The following is a 21,382-nucleotide window of genomic DNA, read 5'->3' on the forward strand; positions in this document are numbered from 1 at the left end:
ACATAGGATTACAAATACTTGGTGAGACAGATGAAGGGAAATAAGGATTTTTCACATCTCTAGCTTGGTCATGTAGGTGGGTAATACCATAAGCAAAGATAAGAAATATAGAAAGAAGTTTGTTTTTTTGCTGGCTAAATGGGAAAATATGAGCTCAATTTTGGTCGTGTTAAAAAGTTTAAAATGTGTAAGGGAGGTCAGATGGTTAGAAAGATGGGTCTCAACTCACAGAGATGTCAGAACTCAAAATCTGGGGCTTACCAGCCAAAGAGAAGAACGCTCAAGACATGGGGATATATTTCACCATTAAGGAGGATGGAGAACATTTCAGGAAGGAAAGGGCAAGGAGAGAATCCTAGTATCACAGAGCTAAGGAAAAAAAAGGTTTCATGAAAGAAGGAGATCAATGGACTAAGTGCTAAAGAAAGATCATACAGGATGAAAATTATAAAGAAGTCACTGGGATTTGCTCTTCACCAAGAGGGCACTGACAGTTTAAGTTGTAGTAGGTTGAGAAATGACTGCGAGTTGAAGTAGTGTCAATAAGGTAGTCCACACTACTCTCTTAAGGAGTTTGAAGATGAAGAGAAAGGGCAATACTGAGAGAAAATGTTGCTACTGATTTTTAATTTTTTTTAAAGAAGGGGGCACACTTGAATGTTATTAGATTACACTGAAGTAATTGGTTGTAAAAAAGATACTGCAGGAATGGGATCAAGGGTACAGATGCAAGGGTTAGACTTAAAAAGGCTGCAAAATATATACTTTTCTCTCTAAACTAAACTCATTAAATTTTCTATACAAATAATGTTCTTGAAGTTTATATTGACTTTCTAAAAATGTTTTAAGTATTGCCTCTAATTGCTATAAAACCAGCTTTGAAGAACAGAGTGATTCCTACATCAATAGCTGTTGAAAGCTTAGTACACTTTCCAGAGATCAGAGATGTAATATAGTGAAGAGCAGTTTCCCTGGCTCAATTTTCAAGCCAATTTGAGATGGGAGCTTTGATATCTGGTGTGAAAGAAACACACAATGACTTCTTTATTCAGTGTTTACAACAAACTTTATCATTATTATTGATATGAAACAATGTCAAGCAATAGCTTCTGATTTACATTTAACTATTTTTGATGTTTTTTCCTCTAATTTCAACAAAAGTATAAAAGGTGGAATCCAGTAAATAATTACTATTTGGGAGGAGCAATTTTCCTTTCTTATTTTTGTAAAGCACTTAGTATTAGTATTACACAGGAATAAAAGGCATGATATACACAAATCCATTTATAAACCAACAGACAAACTTTCACTATTAGTTGCTATTAAGAAAATAAGACATTATCTGGGTCAGATGAAAGGTTCCTCTAAACCAGAGCCTGATTTGTGTTAATTTTAAGGCTGCAATCACCAGCAATGAAGTAAACTTCTTTCAGTTGCCACCCACCTAAAAGAAGGTCTCAAAGCCAAGAATCCTTGTAGCTCAAACTCCTCTGGAAGTGGGGTAACTAGAGAAGGGTGGAAACCAAGATTTGTAAATACATTTTAAAATACTACTGTTTGGCAGAATATGGCTCACTAAATGACAAAAAAAAAAACAACACAAAAAACAAGTATCTTCTATAGAGAAAGAAATTATCTGTATAATAGTTCGCTGTTCTTCTGTATAGAAATCCTGAAAACATAACTAAACTTGTCAAAACTCTGCATATTACCTGTGGGGCCTAGAAATTCCCAATATTTACCTACTATTCAATGCTGAGGAGTATTTTTTTTTTTAATCAGAAGTCTTAAAACTGCTTAGAATTTCATAGCCTTGGATCCAATAATCTCAATGTTTAGATTATCTGTCTCCTTGCTATTCAAAGTATTAAGTAACAACATTGATATCACCTGGGACCTTGTAAGAAATGCAAAATCTTGGGCGCTACCCCAAACGTGGATCACGACCTGCATTTTAATAAGATCCCAGGTGATTCATTTGAAAATTCACGCTTGAGGAATACTGATCTAGTGGACAGAAAATACTCAAACAGGAGTCAAGCTACAGATTTTTCAATGCACTGTTACATATAATGGGGAAATTTTGAATGCAATGAGGAATCATTAAATAAGTTATGGCACATCCATAGGATAAGAAAGGAAAACACTAACATTATAAGGCTAAATTTTAAAAAGCAGATACAAAGCTGTCTCTGACACCAATCATATGCATATGTATATATGCACACATAAGAAAAAGAAATGAAGAAGGTATACTATCATGTGACTAGTACAAAGTATCTCTGTATGGGAAAACTATAGGGGATTTGTGTTCTTTTTGCTTGTATGTCCCAAATTTTCTAAAATGAGCAGGTATTACTTTGATAGAGTAATGCTGTTCACATCAATTTTACCTGCCCCCTCTCTTAATAGTAAGAATTAGGAGGAAGGGGAAAAGATGGAAAAAATGTGAGACATTACACTGTCTGGACTCCTCACCCCTATTCAAATGTAGCTAAATGGGAGAATAAGCTGCCAAAAGAATTGGATGAATATTACCTCTACTTGCATCCACTTAATCAGTGTAGAGCTCAAAGTCACTTCTGAAACATGAATTTTAAGTCAAACACTTAATACCAAAAATTTATCTTTCTCTGGTTTTTAACCTACCATTAGTGATGAAAACAATGTCAACAGCACAAGGTTTTGATAGCCCTTACCATTAGTACTTGAAAGATCCTCTTCATGGGGATGGAAACTATTTAGAAGCGAAATTAACCAGGGCCAAATGCTGCAAATTAAGGAGATATTTCAGACTTTATTTTTATACAAGAGAAACCAGAACACTGATAAGCAATGAAAACGATCTCTATAAGACCTGGACTTTGTGTATTTTCCCCTTATTTTAGCATTTTAAAGGCTATATGATTTTCTAAAACATATTTTCAAAGACATCTAGATAAAACATATACCAGAAGGGTTAAATTTCCATGATAGAGATCTACTACTGTAGATCATTTCCTAGGCTCCTAGTTTAACAAATATTGAAAACCATTTGTCAGCTTTAAACATTGAAAACTCATGTTTACTGAGAAAATTCTGAAAAGAGAAACAACATTTTGTTTGCACAGAGCTTTCACATATGTTATCAGTTGCAGAACCCACTGATAGTTCTTAAATCTGTGACAGGATATAGTCAAATCACATTCTCTACTTAAAGGGACAAATAGTGCCTTTTTATTTATGATACAAAAAAGTCCACAATGTTACAGTATCCTTACCGCAAAACTGTGTCCTAATATACAGCCAATTTCTGTGGAAGTTTGCAAACAAAGTAATAGGACATACTTGTGTTATTTCAATCGTGGTCCTTAGTTTCTGGGTGAGGTATGTTAATGTTTCCGTTACCTGATTGGTAATATCACCTTACATTTAAACGTTAGTATCAAAAACTCTGCTATATTTCAAATGTAAGAAAACTCCATAAATCTGATGTAAGACTGGACAAGACTTTCTCTTTTTAAAGGGAAGGAAATGCAATTGGTTTTGAATGTTTATTTGCTGGGGAAGGGGAGGGAAGTTGTGTGGGGTGGAAGTGGCAATGCTGATAACTTGAAACAGTTTGACGTTGCCCTAGAACTGAATACTCTGATTTTCCTACAACAGATTCAACTATTTAATCATGTTCTCCTTAAGGAAATGTTAAGCTTACCTTTGGATATATATCAAGCAATGTTGGTGAAAAGTGTGATAATTTTTTTTTTTTTTTTTAAAGTCTGGGGCAAGGTGCTCAAGATAAAGAAACGATGTAAATAATCATCTCACGGAAAAGCAGAAATTGACAACTATTTCTGGCAGTTTCAAACTTTTGAGATATGGGAATATGCTACTTTACAAAATACATTACAGATATATAAACAAATATTGAAGAATAAATGACTGCTGCAAATCTTTTAGGATGTAGAAAATTACAAGAGACAATGAAAAAGGTTAAAAACCAGTATTAGACTGGAACAATAGACACAATGTTTTTATGCAACAAATATGAGATCTAAAAAAAAGACTGTAATAAAAGACTAGAGTGGCTACTTAATGATATATTACTTTATGCAGCTTTGGGTTACTTTAGTCAAATTTGCTTTCTACAAAGGAAATAATATAACACTATTTTACATATTTATTAGCTTAAGATAATACGTTCTCAAAGAAGTACAGCAGAAAAGCTCTAGAAATTGAAAGGGTAAGGCACAGAAGAAACTAAAAATTATTTGAATATTTAAGAAATTCTGAATTCATAAAAGATAAAGGATTGTTTTTGCATTTTTTAAAAGACAAATGAAGATTAGTTTAATGTATCAGACACACAGGAAATTTTCTAATTCTAAAGAAATACTTCACACTAGTCTTTAAAATGAGTAGCAATATAATTTAAGATTGAATGAAATACCTGCAAGGGCATAATTTTAAACATCTTGACAAATCTGATAGGAGGAAGGGGAAAGAAAGAAAGAAAGAAAAGAAAGGGAAACAAAGTTTGTAAATAAAGCTTTTCCTTCTGGCTGAATATTCTTTGCCATGATAAGAAAAGCAAATGCACAGATGGGCAAGAGAATCAAATGCACAGGAAGAAACAAAACAAAACTGTCAACTGCTGCCCATAAATATGAGAATTCTTCTTTCATACCACTCACTATTGGTACAATTTATTGAGCCAAACACAAGACTGAGATTTAAAATGCACAAAGGTAGAAAAATTATAGACTGAGTCAAGAAATGAAAATTTTGTGCAAGAAAGCAATTTCAGAAAATCTATATTACTAATACCTACACTGAATTAAAAGATGTGTAAAATGCCTTGTTGTTCTGCTAAACTGTTCATAACAATGTTAAAAATGAAGGAGCTTATAGTTAGGTTTCAGAGAAAAAAAGAAATAGAATTAGGAAGTAGAGGGATCACCAGTCATAAATATGGCTAGGCCATTCTCTAGGATGTGACCTTGGTCAATGTGTAGATTCTGGGTCACAAAGCAGAAGTTTCACAAGGATCCTCCTTATATACACCATCAAAATATGCAGGGAAAGAACTTCCTATCCACTGTAGACTTCTTAGAAGTATTTATTGCTAATACAACGAAATGTAAACTGATAGTTTTCATTTGTTCCTATAAAATCAATAGTTAAGAACTATCAGAATTATCCTGAGTTGAGATTGCACAGGAAACAGTAAGAGCCAAAAAAACTTCCAATTTATGCTCAGAACAAATAGAATTCAAATCGGGTGTTACTGCAAGGCAACAGCAAACAGCATATACAGAGAAAATAACAGAAGAAATAAAAATGTCTTCCTTTCAATTCCTAAACAGAAAATTGGGGCATATTATGAATGGATAAGAAAAAAACTGGTTTTGTTTCATTTTCATTTTGAACTGTAAAAAACAACCTTTTTCCCAGGATGGCAAATGGGAATAAGAGGGCATAGGGAGTCACAAATCTTAATACTTTTGCCTCACATGAAGAATTCAAATAAATAAATGAAAAGCACACAAAGAGGTCTTTGGTTCAATTTCTAGAGAGTAGGCAGAAAATACAAAGTCTTCTATTGTTCGGATGTTGAGTTTTAGAAGGCAGTTTTTACAGATCTATTCTTATCAAACCAACAAAGCACATAAGCTAACATGAAAATTTAAAAACACTTACTACTGTCTTTCATCCACCACTGTCTCCTGAAAGACCCTGGGTCTGAGTCTCAGCCAGTCCATGGAGACCTTGACTGCAGGAAGGGGATAGGCATTGTCAGACTCCTCCTGAGACTCGTACTGGAGAGGACACTTGCACAGGATGCCAAGAAAAGACACTTCAAGAAAAAATGTATTCAGAAAGCATAAGATGTTTGAAACTGTGTATCAGTACAAATTAAAATATCACTATGAATCTTCTGCTGTAACCTGCATAAAACTTAAAATATCTTATACCTTCTTTCTAAAAAGACATTTTCTTTCCCACATTAAAAATGTTACAGATACAAGTGGGGGTATCGCCAGACAAAAGGACAGAACTCAGTCGGGGTTTAGGCCTCCTGATTCAATATTAAGAAATACAGGACACTTTTTTATATGTCACCATGCTTTGTTAAAATGATGAAAATGGCTAAGATTATGCTTTTCAAAGAAAACAGCACAGATCAAAGTCAAATGATTTAATACTCACTAAACAGAGCCAGCAACTGTGTCCAACACAGCTGCTCATCTTGGCTATAACTATGCTGCTCCGTTTCATTGCTAAAGTCACGAAGGTGATGAAGTTGAAACAGGTTAATGACAGTGACATGAACTAACTGCTGAGAGTTGAAAGCTTTTTGGAATAGCAGCCTCTGTAAAAGAAGATAGGAATATCATATATAATCAAGAACAGGAGCCATCTTTGACATAAGAATTAAACTGACAGTCTGCATTTAGAGCCACATGAGTGAAAGAATAATTACAAATGAGTAATGTTCCACTCTTAATCCTAGTATTTTAAGTGAGTCTGATATGATCTGATAACTCAGGCTGATTCTAAGCTGCATAGAGCTGTCTGAATTTAGTATCTGAAGATGAACCAAATGGAAAATTGACTAGGTTCTAAAACATAGAGTCAAGTTACATAGAGCAGAACTCATTAAGATTCCTCAGCCCCACCTCCCACCGTCATTTAGGGAGTATATCTTTCATAGAATCAGAGCTGAAGCAATCTCAAGAGGTCATCTAGTCCAACCCCCTGTTAAAGTTTTTTAGCAGAACTGCACCTAAACTATCCAAGAAAGATGGATGTCAATCCTACTCTTAACATCTCCAAAAAAGGAGAAGCTATAACACCCCTCAGCAATCTCCTACAGATCTTTACTTAAAATTATTAAGTAGATTATTAATTTTAGTTCTGACCTCAGGAAAGACAATGATACATTCAGTTTTAATGATCCTTCACCTAGCTGAACACTTAACTATGAAACTGTTCATAGACTTGTTTGTTCTTTCCCAGGCCAAAGAGCTTAAGGCATTAAAAAGTTAGCTGTATCTTTCACACACTGAACCCTATATGTGATAAATCATGGGCTAAGTTGAAACAGGCCACTAAGAGAAGCAGAAAACAGCAAATACTGTTTTCTTTAAAACAAATTATTTCTATTATAATTATCTAGTATAATCTCTTGCCATAGAACATATCAACAAAACATGAGTATCTGTAAAAATCATTTCACACTGCCTATGTTTCGCGAAATTGCGTTTCTCTTAAGCTCTACAATTTCTTGGAATGTGAGACTTTTAAAACATGTATGGAAAAACCAAAGCAGTTACAGATAATTCCCCAAACATATAAATACCCAGGCATAACCAAGAAATATAAAATGTTCCTTGAGACCATTTTGTTCACTTTGATCTCAGTGCCTAAAACAGTTATTGCTATATAACAGTCAAATATTTGTTGGATAAATGAATTAAAAATACTTTTGATTCTCCCCGTATTTTATACATTACACTACATTTAAACAGCTAATTTTTTAATACACTAAAAGATCATTTTCATATATGTAAACAGAACAAAGGTTACTTAATATTCTCTTTATACAAAGTAGTAAAACATTCCAATTGAATGAAATTGATTCCTTTCTTTCAGACTACCTCAAATCTGATAAATTGAAGGACAGTAATAATGAGCTTCGTTTGCAAACAGAATCATACGTAAGAATACAGAGACCATCAAAAAGTATTACTTTCAAAAGTGAGAAAGGAATGGGTAGGATTAAGAAGGAAGGAAGGAACTGTCTTTTTTCCATTTTGACACTTTCTTGCAAATGGCATTTGTGAAAACAATGCTGCTATGTTTCGTTATGTATACACTCTACCTCAGTTAAAATTGAGGGGATGTTGTACGTAAGAATGTCACATGCTTCAAAATTAATTTTTACTAATAGTTGACATTTAAGTAGCAGCATAAAAACTGGGAGTCCATTTTCTCCAAATCTTATGCTTTCTGATTTAGAGAAGACAAAAAATTGCTCAATTTTTGAAATCCAACCTTAAACTGTTCTTCCAATTTCTCTCGAAGAGGGCTCAACTTTTCCAAGCTCTTACTCAGGTACACATGACCGTGGAATTTAATAAAGGCCTTGATGAAGTCAGAAACACCCCATTTGATTTTCACCTCATCCCGGCTGAAATGAAAAAAAAAATAAAATAAAATAAAAATCCATGAATCTTAAGTAGCCTCATGGCTAAAACTTCTTAAAAGAGGTTTTGGCTTGCAAAAACAGGTTATTTAAGGACCTGATGCACAAGGAGAAGATTCTGCATCTGACTAACTTTTCAAATGCATCATATTCAGATGAGTCAGTATGCAGCGGTCTGTACATTCTTTTACTGGGAACAAGTCAGACATTAATTGGTTGAAATACAGTTACTATACACAAACCTACTATGATATATCTACATGTTTAGAAATTTGGCAAAAATAAGAGAAAAGAAACATGGGTAACTGGCCATTATTTCCTGTACATTAAAATTTGAGGGATTAAGAATACAAGGTTACACAGTTCTCCTTAAAAAGCTAACCCTACCTTTCCAGTGCTTTAGAAAGTGCTTTTTGTAGATTAGTGGAGGCAGCTGGGAAAGGGAACTTCACAGCAATGCTTCTGCAGTAGTAGAAAATTGTGGTCAGATGGTCTCCTTTGGAAGAAGCTAAGATAGCCAACTGATTGTAAGGCTGACCTAGAGGAGAAGGTTAAGATACTAAAATAACCTAAGATGCAGAAAGGCTTGCTATCAGGATACAAAATTATCAGAATACAATATTATCAGTTTTTAAATCCTCAAATTAATAATGGGGAATATTTTATAAGCTAAATCTTATGACTCTACCTCATTACAAATGAGTATAATATAAAGCAGCACTTCAGAGACAATACATACTATAATGAAGTCATATAATTTAAAAAGTAATATAATTAGGGTGAAGAACCTTCCAAGTTCAAATAAGGCTTCAGAAAGAGCTAGTTAGCAAATATTTTTGACTTTGTGGGACAATCATTCTCTGTCATAACTACCTGACTCTGCCATTGGAATGCAAAATCAGCCACAGACAATATGAAATAAATAGTGTGGTGACCCCTGCTTTGGACTCTGTCAAGGGGCTCCTCTTAGAATCCAAAGGAATTTCAATGTCACCTATCAAGAATAACTTATATCACCAAATATCTGCTCTAATTTCTTTAATTCAAGAATCAGTGCTAACACCTATTTCAGGGCCATCAAAAGACAATATCATTTAGGTAATAAGAGAGATAATTATTCTTTAAGTAATTAAGACAGCCAGTGTTGTGGAAACAATTTTTATTTTTTTTTTTAAAAAGTCATTTCGGGTATATGAAATATAAGTTAAAAGAGAAAATATGACATTACCAAAACTCAACATCTATTGCTTTCATAAACTTGAAAGATAAGCCTTGAGTTATTTTCCTTACTGCCATAAAGACTGAAGTGTCATACAACTAATCTCAAGCAAACAGGCCCACTCACCATTGGAGGGGACAAGCTGAGCTGCATGCCTATAGTAGGACTCTGCTTGGCTGGTCTGGTTTCTGTATCGAGCTGAGAGGAGGAAAAATAAAATTTAGTAAAAACAAAACAGAACAAAAACACAGTAGGGTAGTGTTTCCAAAACAGCAAATAATCTTAAATTCTAAAGATACAGTTAATTTAAGATCATTAAAACAGAAATCAAATGTTTAAAAACAAAATAACTATAGGATTATGTGTGAAGTGTCCATCTGGCCTTCCCTATTTGGGACATTCAGCATGTAACCAATTTAAAGCTTACCTAGCCCCCATTTTCAGGTCCTCCAGTGTCATGCGCCACCAGCTCCCACTATGGACTATGCTGGTGACCTGGAGCCGGCCCACAAGAAGGGGTGAGTTATATGGCACTTAAAAACAAAACAAAACAAAACAAAAAACACTATACAAGATGATCTGAAAATTATGTATTTCTTCCATATCTTATTAAGTGATTCTGAAAAGTGCCTCACCTTTTGCAATAAAGTATGTGTGTGTAAAGTATACATTTAAAGCAACAACAATCTGAACACACTATTTATTGAATCTCACTGCAAAACTCAGTGCTTGCTCTGACGTGACCCTTCATGGAACCAATAATTTATTAAGAAACCTAAAATCTTCAAACTTAAAAGCAGTAATACTCTTCATTCTTTGTTATTTGAGGACAGTCAAAACATAATCCTATAGTTAATTTGTTTTACAGCCTTTTTAGGTCATCTTAAAGGAATGAACAAAAATAATTAAGTTAAATGACATTCCCAGATAAAGTACATAAAAAGGAAATATTAATTTAATTTTAAAAAGGAAGCAAAATTTTAAAATAAGTTTTAGTGAACTGGTAGGAAGGAAATAAGGCAATTGAGCTTTAAAGGGGTAATTTATAAACCCCACAATTCTAACAGAGTACTGACTTTTAATTGAGAAAATATTACGGTGCCACTTCCAAAATTTTAGCTTTGTTTACATTTTTGCTGTTTATTATTGCCTAGAGCAACAGTTGTTTTGCCTAAGGCCTGAATAAAATTTAAATCTCAATATGAAAGTCACTTCCTGTAAGAAATCCCAATCCCAAATTAAGAAATTCTAAATTCCTTAAAATAAATGTTATAGTTTCCTCTTACGACAGTCTAAATTGTGTATAAATGGCTCAGCTTAAAGCAAAAGTGTTTTTCTATGATTACTCTAAAGAAAAGGATGAATGCATTATCAGTTCCTTTATACTAAAGGCTCACCAATGTCTCCAAGGTGGACGAGGCAGTGCTGGCAGATATAGGAACAAGAGCTAGACTGTGGCTTCACTATGGCGCTGGTATGCATCTGTTTATTGCTGATAATTCCCAATTGGGAAGACTTCACACGGCATGGTAAATCTACATTAAACACTGTACACAGCTCTTGTAATAACTAGAAGAAAACACAAGCAAATTTTGGGTGATAAGTCATAAGTGTTAAAACAGTGAAGTTTGTATACTTTAAGATATGCACCTTGTATCACATGCAGATGAGAACTGAGTCAGAACTACAGGAAAATTATACAGTAATTTTTCATAAATATGGCACAAAGGATAACTGGTATCATTCATTTTAAATCACATCTTTTGAATTCTCAAGAATGAGCAAGCCAGGATGTGAATCTAAAAGGAAAAGCAGCATTTTTAAAAAAGTTTATTTACCTGGATAGGGTTTTCACACATTCAGCAAGCAAAGAAAAGTAGGAAACACCATGAAATTATCTATCTGTTGTTCCTCTTAGAAATACACAAAACAAAAACTATTAGAGATTAGTGGGTTACAAATCTTGCTTAAACGCAAGCCAATGTATTTGTCAGACTTTAGGAGTTTCTCAGGATTTATTTTCTTTCGCCCAGGGCATTTCACATATCTGCATACACAACAGATCTCCTGATTACAGATCTGGAAGGGAATCTGACATTATTGAGATCGCCCATTCTTACCTCCTCTTTTCTCCAGTTTCAAAGGATGAAGGGGGTTCCTTCTCCTTCTGGTCAGAGGAACTCCTCTGCCTTTGTGTGCATGATACTCCATTCTTTTCTGCCTCCTACCTGTCACCACCCCTGCCCCCAATTCTCTTAACTACTTTCAACCTCTCATGCTTCTTTGCATTACCCTCTTTCTATACCTCTAATCCTTAAGCCAAAATGTCAACTTTTTAGAACACAGAGACTTTATTTTTTAAAGGTATTATAGTAAACAATTTGGGACATTCTTATTCATTTGGGATTATAGGCTATCAACCCCTAGACGGTCCATAAAGAGGTTACATGAACAAGATGTGTACAAAGAGTAGAATATTCACCACTAATTCTAGGAATATTGGTATACAATGCAGAACTCACCTGAGTATAGAAGCCACTAGCTGCCTCTAGGAACAGAGAAAGGTTTGCCTGTACTTCACTCCGATTCGGGTTTGCTCGATTCTTTGCCTGGCCTTGTAGTGTTGTGATCTGATTCTTAAAGGCATGATTCCAGCTGAAAACAAAATGTAATTCTATTTGGTATAGCAGTGACTCACTGGGCAGACACTGGTCCCCCTGAGAACAAGAAAGAACTGTTTGTTATAATTATAACACACTAGACAGTAAACCCGCATTAAAGTTATTCACTTATTTAAATAACTTTTTGCTGCCCTTTGAACAAGATTAAACATAGTAGTAGAATCCAACTGACCTTAGTAAACACCAAATGTCTGAATAATCAGATTGCGGTTTCAGCTATTAATGTTTTAGGGCTACTAGAGTTGGAGCCTATTTAGGAATGCCAGTACAAAATTAGAACTATAGTTGCAAGACCAAAGTGAAAATGAGCTATTAACAAATTTCTATTCATTTCTAAAAAATAAATGACTGTACCCTATCAAGTGACATGTGTATGAGAAAAAAATGGTTTTTGTAAATATTAGGCCATACTTCTTAAGTTATTCCCTAAAAGCAATTTTTAATCATACTCAGCTCTGCTTCTATTTAATAGATTATTTCTCTTGGGGTTAATTTTTTATTTAGAGCTTGAACTATAAGCCACATCTCAATTTTGGGTCTTTAAAATAAGGAACAACACAATGCTGAAATATGGCATACCAAAATCCTGTTATAAAATATTTTCATTAATCAACTTACAAAGAATCAGTTTAAATCAAGGTACAGTAAAATATAGTCACTCTCTGACTTGGAAATCACAGGGAAAAAAAAAAATCCCTGAACAAGGATGGAGGGAAGAGATTACTGGCTTGATTAAAAGAAGTACACGGATAAGGGGTTTACAACCTACCTGGAAAGTACCTAATTCTTTATCATGTCAACTTTTGAGGCTCTAGAGCACTGGTTTTTTTTTTTTTTTAAATGATTTAGAAGTGCAATAACTCCATCAGCTTCTTTAATCACATTGCATCCTTGACTCTAATATCATAGATACAGCTTTTAAATAGTTGGTATTTAGCTTTGTTATCAGTTCTTCTAGAAATATGAAGTATCTAAAGAACAACCACAACTTAGGGTAGTGGGCATTAACCAGGTACAATATTCTTAATTGATTCTTAAGTTTCTATCAGGCTAAGTTTATAAGGCAAGCCCATCCATGAAAGGTATTTATTTACTCACTCGGGAATCTGGTCATCTGCCATTTCACCCCTCATAAAAATAATGACTAGAATAGCCTAAATACACAAAATTTTTCTTTAGTTTTATTTAAAAAAAAAAAAAGGTGGGGGGGGGAGTCGTGTGGGGAAAAAGAACATCTATTTGTTTAAAAGGAAGAATTTTCCTTACAATGCAAACATTCTCCTTTGGGAGAAATTTACAGAATTACATATACCCAAGAAAGATTTTTCTAAACCCTACTCTTGAACTTTTTTTTTTAAATCATGGCTTAAAGATAGGATTTAATACAGAAAATCCGAACATTCTTAGTACTTGAAGTATGTATTTCTCTTTCTGATAAGCTCTCAAAGAGCTGCCCTAATGGCTTATTCAACTATAAACATTTCTCTTCTTACCTCCTAAGACTATATCTGAAATAATACCAATGACCAAGTATTTTGTTAAAAAAAAATTAAAAGTATTAGAATTTCTTTCCACTGAAAATCAGCTTATTTTGAGATACATTAAAAAGAAAGAAAGAAAGAAAGAAAGAAAGAAAGGAAGGAAGAAAGAAAGAGAGGAAAGAAAGAAAGAAAGAAAGAAAAAGCAAGCAAGCAAGCAGGCAAAACAAATTGTTCTTTTCTAAAATCTTGTTGGGTTTCTTGATCTTATAGGGACATCCTAAATCATCATACTTACAGATCCTGTTCTACTTTCTTGTCTAAAGCATATTCCAAATCAGTAACTAGCATTTTCTGGTACAGGTCCTGCAGAGCCTGCCTGGATGTCCAGACCTCAGCTGGACCCAGCTTAGAATCTGAGTAATAAAACAAAACAAAACAAAAACATAAACAAAAACACAGCAGTAGACAGAAAAACAGATAAGTTTAAGACCATTTTTACCACACTGATAATTTTTTCCCTCTCCATTTCCCAAAGCAAAAATTTGCTTTAAGTACACCCCATAAGCTGCTGCTGAAGTTTTATACTACTACATTTCAAGTGACTTTCATCTTCTGGCTAATGACTAAGCCTAGTCTGAAATGTTTGTGTATTTGTTGTCTACCTTTGAAATAACAGCATCATATAAAAAAAGGCTAAAACAAATGAATGGTTCACCCTTTTCTTTTGGTTTGGATTTCTACCTATTCATATGTCATAGGAAGCCACATGCCTCACAAAGTCATCCCAATTGAATTGATGAACTGGCAAGTTGCTCTATGTATCCTCATAACTGTATTTTTTTGTCCAAAGCAGCTTTTTCCTTTTAATTTTGAGTCATTCTCACAAGTGTCCTTACAGAATTCTCATGTCAGTTCACCATCCAGCAGTTGCTTGGGCATTCTGTTGTCACTCCTACTCTACACATGTCAACCCAATAAAGTCATAATTTAGTGTTATTTTAATGATTGGTAGGACCGATTACAAAATATATATACAGAAAAATGACATCTTTCAAAGTACAGTTTAACAAGTAGTTATAGAGCAAATCCAAAACACTTTTGTGAGCAATCCACACTTGCCATTTAATGTAAAGGTGACAACAGATGGTGACTGAACTGCTCAAGAGGCCAGATGAGAGATCTGGTACAAGATGAACTAAAAGCCAAATAGGAAATCAGGTTATGACTATAAATATGCCAAATTAGGGCCATATTGTCTGCCCGAGTGTTGCAAAGCATGTTAACCAATTCAAAAGGCTTATGAGTGTAATAAGCTGCCTCAGTAGAAAAACTTAATGGAATTTTCAATCATATATTTCCAATAGTTAATTAAAATATCTGATTGCATTTAGGATTTTGCTGCTGCCCAGTGGTACCAATTTTCACTCTTTGTTAGGTGTGCTATTATTATCTGTAGGCACCATAATCCTATTCTGGACAACACATCTCCTGGATATTTCAGTTAATGCTCACAAGTTTGCAGGATTGTAAGAAGAGAGCCTAGCATCAGCTTCTTAGTCCCTCAAGTTTTTTTTTTTTTTTTTAATTTTAAATTCAGTTTTATTGAGATACAATCATCCATGGTGTACAATTAACCATTCACAGCACCATCATATAGTTGTGCATGCATCACCCCAACCTATTTTTTGAACATTTTTCTTATACCAGAAAGGATAAAAATAAGAATAAAAAATAAAAGTAAAAAAGAACACCCAAATCATCCCCCGCCATCCCACTGTATTTTTCATTTAGTTTTTGTCCCCATTTTTCTACTCATCCATCCATACACTGGGTAAAGAGAGTATGATCCATAAGGCTTTCACAATCACACTGCCACCCCTTGTAAGCTACACTGTTATACAATCGTCTTCAAGAGTCAAGGTTACTGGATTGCAGTTTTGATAGTTTCAGGTTTTTACTTCTAGCTATTCCAGCTTATTAAATTTCTAATCACTAAATAAATGGATTTATAGATTTATTCAATCCTGTTTCAATTCATCAGTGGCCGGGAAGGGACTGTAAGGGATAATTAGCGCTCGTCTATCAGATGGACTATTGTTAAAATAAATAGACTAAATATTTCAGTTAATCTTTCTGAGGAGCTAAATGTTCCTGTAAAAGTCACATCCTAAGTCTACTTACTGAGGGGTTTGATATTTATGAAAAAGGTAAAAAAAAGTACTGATAGCTTGATGTTGCTCCATGCACTGTATTGTTCACACAATACAGATTATGCTTACACTGCCAATACAAGGGCATAGTACAACTGCTCCAAGCTGACACTGATATCCAGAGTCTGGAAGATGATGACAATTCTACTAATGATAGGAAGAACTGAGGTGGCATAAAACTAAAGTCACCATAAGCCTTTTATACCTTTTCCTTGAACAAGATGACAATGGGTTACCCATAAACTCTTATACCATCAGCCTAAGTTGAGAAAATGACATCTCAATTTCATCCTTGATTATAAATTTTGGCAGGTATGCTGGCTACAACAGCATTTTAACTCTTCTTTGTAGATTTCACTACAGAGCTGAAATGTCTCAAAAATTGGGAAGAGATCCATTGTCACATATCCCTTTTACATTTTAGGATGGCATATGCTGTTATAGAGAACGTATTAATCACTCATAGTTATTGCCATATACTTCCTACTTTTGGAGTTAAAATCTGCTCCTTTCAGTGACTAAGTCCAGCTATACTTTCAAAAGACCTCAGTTATTATTCAAAAGTATGAAGATGTGAGAGAAAAGAAAAGTGGCAATGTAATTCTCTCAATTTCAAGGACTTTTAGCAGAATTTTCCTGAAAATGTTTTAAGGTTACCAACCTACTCAAGTCTGGGTAATTATAAAAAGGAAAGTAACATTTTCCAGGAAGATATCAACCTAAGGACACCATATGGTATTTGTATTTAGACGGTGCTTCTTGAATTTTTTCCTATATGCCTTATATCGCTGAGAAATAGCTCCCCCAAATTTAGTGGTTATATGCATTAAATTAGTTAATATTAAATTCCATGTAGCATAGGTCATTTAAGAAGAACTTAAAGTATTAAAACAAATATTAATATTTAAAGCAAATAGTAAATTATCATCACCTTTTGCACCTTGTGCCACAAGAAATATATATCTATAATACCTATATATTAAAAAAATGTATAATATTTAATGGTATAAAGTAAGTTGTGAAAAACAGACAAACCAGTCAATACCTGTCATGTCAGCCTTCAGGACTTCTGCCTGCCTAGAAAAGGGAAAAAAAGAACATCAGTAAGAAACAAACTAGGCCTAACCTACATAAATAACATTAAAACTTAAGTAAATAAAATTATTAGAGTAAGGATGTACAGCACCATATTTGTAGCACTGTAAATAGTGTCCCTGCTTTAACATCAGGTAGCACTAGGTCTTGGCAAATTGATGCCCACTACTAAAAAGTTTACAGAGCATTCAGTGACCCATTTTGCTGGGGAGAGTTTACTTTCTTGCTGCATCCTTCTAAATCTGATTTATTTAAAATAACATCAAATGATATTCGCTAAATGAACAATTTTCCCTCAATGCTGCCAGGAATTCCTTTGTTTCTCAATTCACTAACCACCACAACTATTTCAAATCTCCATTCTATCTAAGCTGCTGGTTCCTGATCCCCTTCCTCAGCCACAACTCCTGTCAGCAAATGACAGTCCCAACCTCAGGGAAAACAATTCCCACTTAAACTAAATGCCTGCCTACATTTACACAACCCTCTTACCTTCTCCTGTTAAGACACCAGAGGTATTACACCTCTTATGTGAGACTAATAATTCCACTTATGTATGCTCTTGATGCTGTCTTTATAGCCTTTCTTAAAGACTTCACTCTTTTGATTACCCTCTCCACCTTTCAACAATTTTCAAACTTCCCTCTCTGTTGGAGTCTTTGTTTTCTTCAGCATTTAAACATGCCCTGCTTGCATCCTCTCTTCTCTGCCAAATTCTTCAGGCATCACCTATACTCAAGAGGTCTAAAAGTCTCATCCCTGGTTGTACTTTTTTTTTGTTTTTTACCTTAACAAATGGCACCACAGCTTTCCAGTTGTGAAAGACAGAAACCTGTAAGTCATCCATGACAACTTCTCCCTAACTCCTAGTATCTAGCCCATCAACTCCAGAGAATTTTTCCTACTAAATGTATCACAAATCTATTGTTTTCCCTCAACTTCCTCTTCAGCTACTCTCATCCAAGTTACAACCAACCCCTGCTAGGACTACTGCAAAGTCACCAAATTATTTTCTCCATTGATTTCTTGCCCTATTTCACTCTGTTTTCCCTATTGCTGTCACAGGGATCTTTTAAAATATGCAAATCTGTTCTTATCAATTGCCCATTTAGAACCCTTTAATTTCTTGCTGCTCTTAGGGTAAAGAACAAAATCTTTATTAAGGTGTCCTACAAAGTCCTACAGTCTCTGAACTCCACTTCCACCACTATTCTCTTCTCCAGTCACTAGACTTCCTGTTTCTCAGCATGCTCTGCCCTCTTCACACTCAGGGCCTTTGTAAAGGACAGTATCTTTGTCAAGAACACCTCCTCTCTCTTTGGTTAATTATCACTCACCCTTTGCATGAGTTAAAATATTACTTCCTCACGAAGCCTTACTTCAACCCCATTTAGATTCAGGATATTCCTGTTAGGTGCTCTTAAAGCATTTGTATTTTTTCTTTATAGTAACTTTCACAGTTTGTAAGGATGCTCATCATCACAACCCTGTACTTAGCACAATGCCTTGCACACAGCAGGCACTCAAATATTTTTTAAATGAAGAAAGGAAATGGATAAATCATGTTCATATACTCTACTTAGAAGGTAAGTATATAAACTTAGGAGATTTCCATTTTTAAAAACAAATTTTTGACAACAGCTAGAGAATATTCACAAGTTCTGAAATTTTTATTGTAATTATTGCTTTACATAATTTACTATGCATTTAATATTGATTGTGAATTTTAGTTTCATCAAAACATAAAGTGAATCATTTCATTTTCCTTACCTTTAAGAAGATATTTAGTTTAATTTTTTTTAATTAAGCTTTCAAATAACAGACTCATGATAAGGTGAAACAGAAGTAACCACAAACCATATGAAGACTACCAGTATAAATGAACAATACTAAATAAAGAACTATGCTTAGTCCTAAACATAACATCACACCAAATTCATCATCTACCCAGCCTAGCTTCACTGTTCAATTTGGTAGTTAACTTTTGCTATTTAAACAAACAAAAAACTTCAGGGCTATTGGCTTATGCCCTTAAAATCTAAAAACCATACAACTTAATAAAAAGCATACCACATACCCTATCCTACCAATGTCACAACAATCCTCCACTTACCTACCACGCAAAATCCCTACTGGAGTACTAATTTATGAAACTTACACTGAGAAAGCCAGGGCAAATAATGCACTTTTACTGGATTCAAGGACCCTTCATTCTGTCCCTGGGCAGCAACATTACAAAAGATCTATTTTGCCATGCTTCCATACGTTAGCTAAATTAAAACTCATACTCAAGGATATATGGGATATCTTATATTTAGGATCATGTATGAAAACATTGTTTTCTCATCCCAAATGAGATCTGTTTGTAAAAATGAACAAAAATCATTTTGGTATGCTAACATCCCCCTAAGAAGGATACCAATTTCCAATCAAACAATGATTAAACTGAGCACATAACAAGAACAACTGCAAATAATGTGCTTCTTTTGTGGGCCATATCAGTCAGTTGATGAATAACTATAATTCTGGCAGATTCTGAAGCAAGCTTCCATTGATAAACAAAGATCAAAATTTCACTCCATATATATATATATAGATGATCTGTTCAAGAAAAACTATAAAACTAAAAATCCAAGCACTAATAAAAGTGCAAAAATGCCACCAAAACTGTATCTGACGTAAATGTTAAAGCATTTTGAAATTCCAGATTTGATTTCTCGGTATCACAAGAGTGGAGGTGCTCATATCTATACACAATTCATTCCTGGGTTTTGAAAAAAGTGCACGTTAAATGACTAAAATAACTGGCTAAACTGAACTGATGAAAATAGTTAAATGGAAAATATAATAATCTTGGTGATAGCTACTATTCCAATTTTATAAATGAGGAAACAATCTCAGAGAGGAAAAAAAAATTGTCTCAGTCACAAAACAATCATTGGGTACAAACTTAGTTCTTCCTGTCTCCAAAGTCCAAGTTATTTCTATTTCTTTCAAATTAGGAATGACAAAATTCTATGATATAAAGAGCTAATGAGGGATTATCTAAGTTCAGCTTTGTGTTGTCAATTAAATCAACTAGCCTAAATTAAAAGATCTGTTCGTAACAGAAAATAAACCACATCTGAAATTTCTATCAGCAAGGCCAACCACAAGAGGTAAATTTCACAATCTAATGAAGCAGTCAGCTTGTGAGTGAACTTCCCTACCTTTCCCTAGGCCTATTTTTGTAAATAGTTATATTGGAATACAGCCATACCCATTCATTTGTGTATTGCCTATGGCAGAGATGAGTAATTGAGATAGAGACCAAATGGCCCACCAAGCCTAAAATATTTACACTTTGGCCCCTTTGCAGAAAAAATCTGCCATCTCCCGCTCTAGTGAATGTTTGTTCCAAAAAACGAGAAGTACAATGTCTGTAAGTTCCCGAACAGTTTTTCTCCTTTTGTCTGTGTCACAATATACCTTTTTAGACAGGTGGGAAGGTTAACCTAAGAGTTACTGCCCACTCTTACACAATTATTTTATTTCCTTTTTTTTTCAATTAGTGTGCAGTATACAAGAAATCAATAGATACATGACCATATGCAAACTGCTTTCATAAAGACTTCAACAAAATTGGCTATTTGTTTATTTTACTTTATAAACAAAAAAAAACCCCCTAAAGTTTATAGTCAAGGCTTATATAAAGAGACAAAAATTTTAAAATGTTTCCTCTTGTTAGAGGATGTGGCAACATGAGTTTCTTCTTATTCTTACTTTAAGGTGAAGAAATTAATGAAAAGAATGAATGAGCCAAGAACCCAAGAATTAAAATCACTGCCTTCAATCATAAAATAGCAATATTAAATATAGATACAAAATATAAAGTTTTCAAAATAATAAATATATTGTCTTAGTTCTTAAAAAATAAGAGAAATTAAATACTTTTTTCAGGCAATTATAAAAGAAAAAGATACGAAAAGGCTGAGTAAAATCTGAAGATGACATTATGTTGAAAGCTAATCTGAAACAATACCCTTGGATACAATATGATCATCAAGATCTATAAATACATTTAATTCATTCTAATGCACTAGGCACTATAACAGCTAAAACTATATATAGCACTTACTATTGCCAGACACTGTCCTAAAGGCTTTATATAAAATTATCATTTAATCTACATTATATTATTGCCTCTACTATATAGCTGAAGAAACCCAAGGAAAGAGAGATTATGTAACACATTCTGGGTCAGTGAGTTGGTAAATAATTAGGTGGTAGTTGAACTCACTAGGTTTGTCTCCAGAGTCCCGCTCCTAACTATAACATAGTTCCTGTTTTATACAGGATTATAAGAACAGAAATCTGGAACGATTAATAGTAACTAAAAGATTACTTTAAAAATAACGACACTAGAGGAAAAAAACTAAATTTATGGTGATCCCTTTTAACAAATACATAGCATTTATGTAACAGTGCAAAATAACATTGCAAGATAATCTCTCTCTTAAACAGTTTTAAGA

At 34.0% G+C, this 21,382-nt stretch overlaps 1 protein-coding gene across 1 annotated transcript in view; it reads right to left on the bottom strand.

Moving 5' to 3' along the window:
• Positions 1-21,382, bottom strand: part of SMG7 (SMG7 nonsense mediated mRNA decay factor) — a 112,486-nt gene that overhangs the window by 16,302 nt on the left and 74,802 nt on the right. The window contains 11 exon segments of the mRNA XM_037825198.1: positions 1,445-1,505; positions 2,700-2,770; positions 5,677-5,833; positions 6,187-6,349; positions 8,035-8,170; positions 8,573-8,723; positions 9,531-9,602; positions 10,802-10,973; positions 11,927-12,059; positions 13,862-13,979; positions 16,822-16,853. Coding sequence (XP_037681126.1) covers positions 1,445-1,505; positions 2,700-2,770; positions 5,677-5,833; positions 6,187-6,349; positions 8,035-8,170; positions 8,573-8,723; positions 9,531-9,602; positions 10,802-10,973; positions 11,927-12,059; positions 13,862-13,979; positions 16,822-16,853 — 1,266 coding nt within the window.

Source organism: Choloepus didactylus, chromosome 2, assembly GCF_015220235.1.
Source record: "Choloepus didactylus isolate mChoDid1 chromosome 2, mChoDid1.pri, whole genome shotgun sequence".
Lineage (NCBI taxonomy): Eukaryota > Metazoa > Chordata > Mammalia > Pilosa > Megalonychidae > Choloepus > Choloepus didactylus.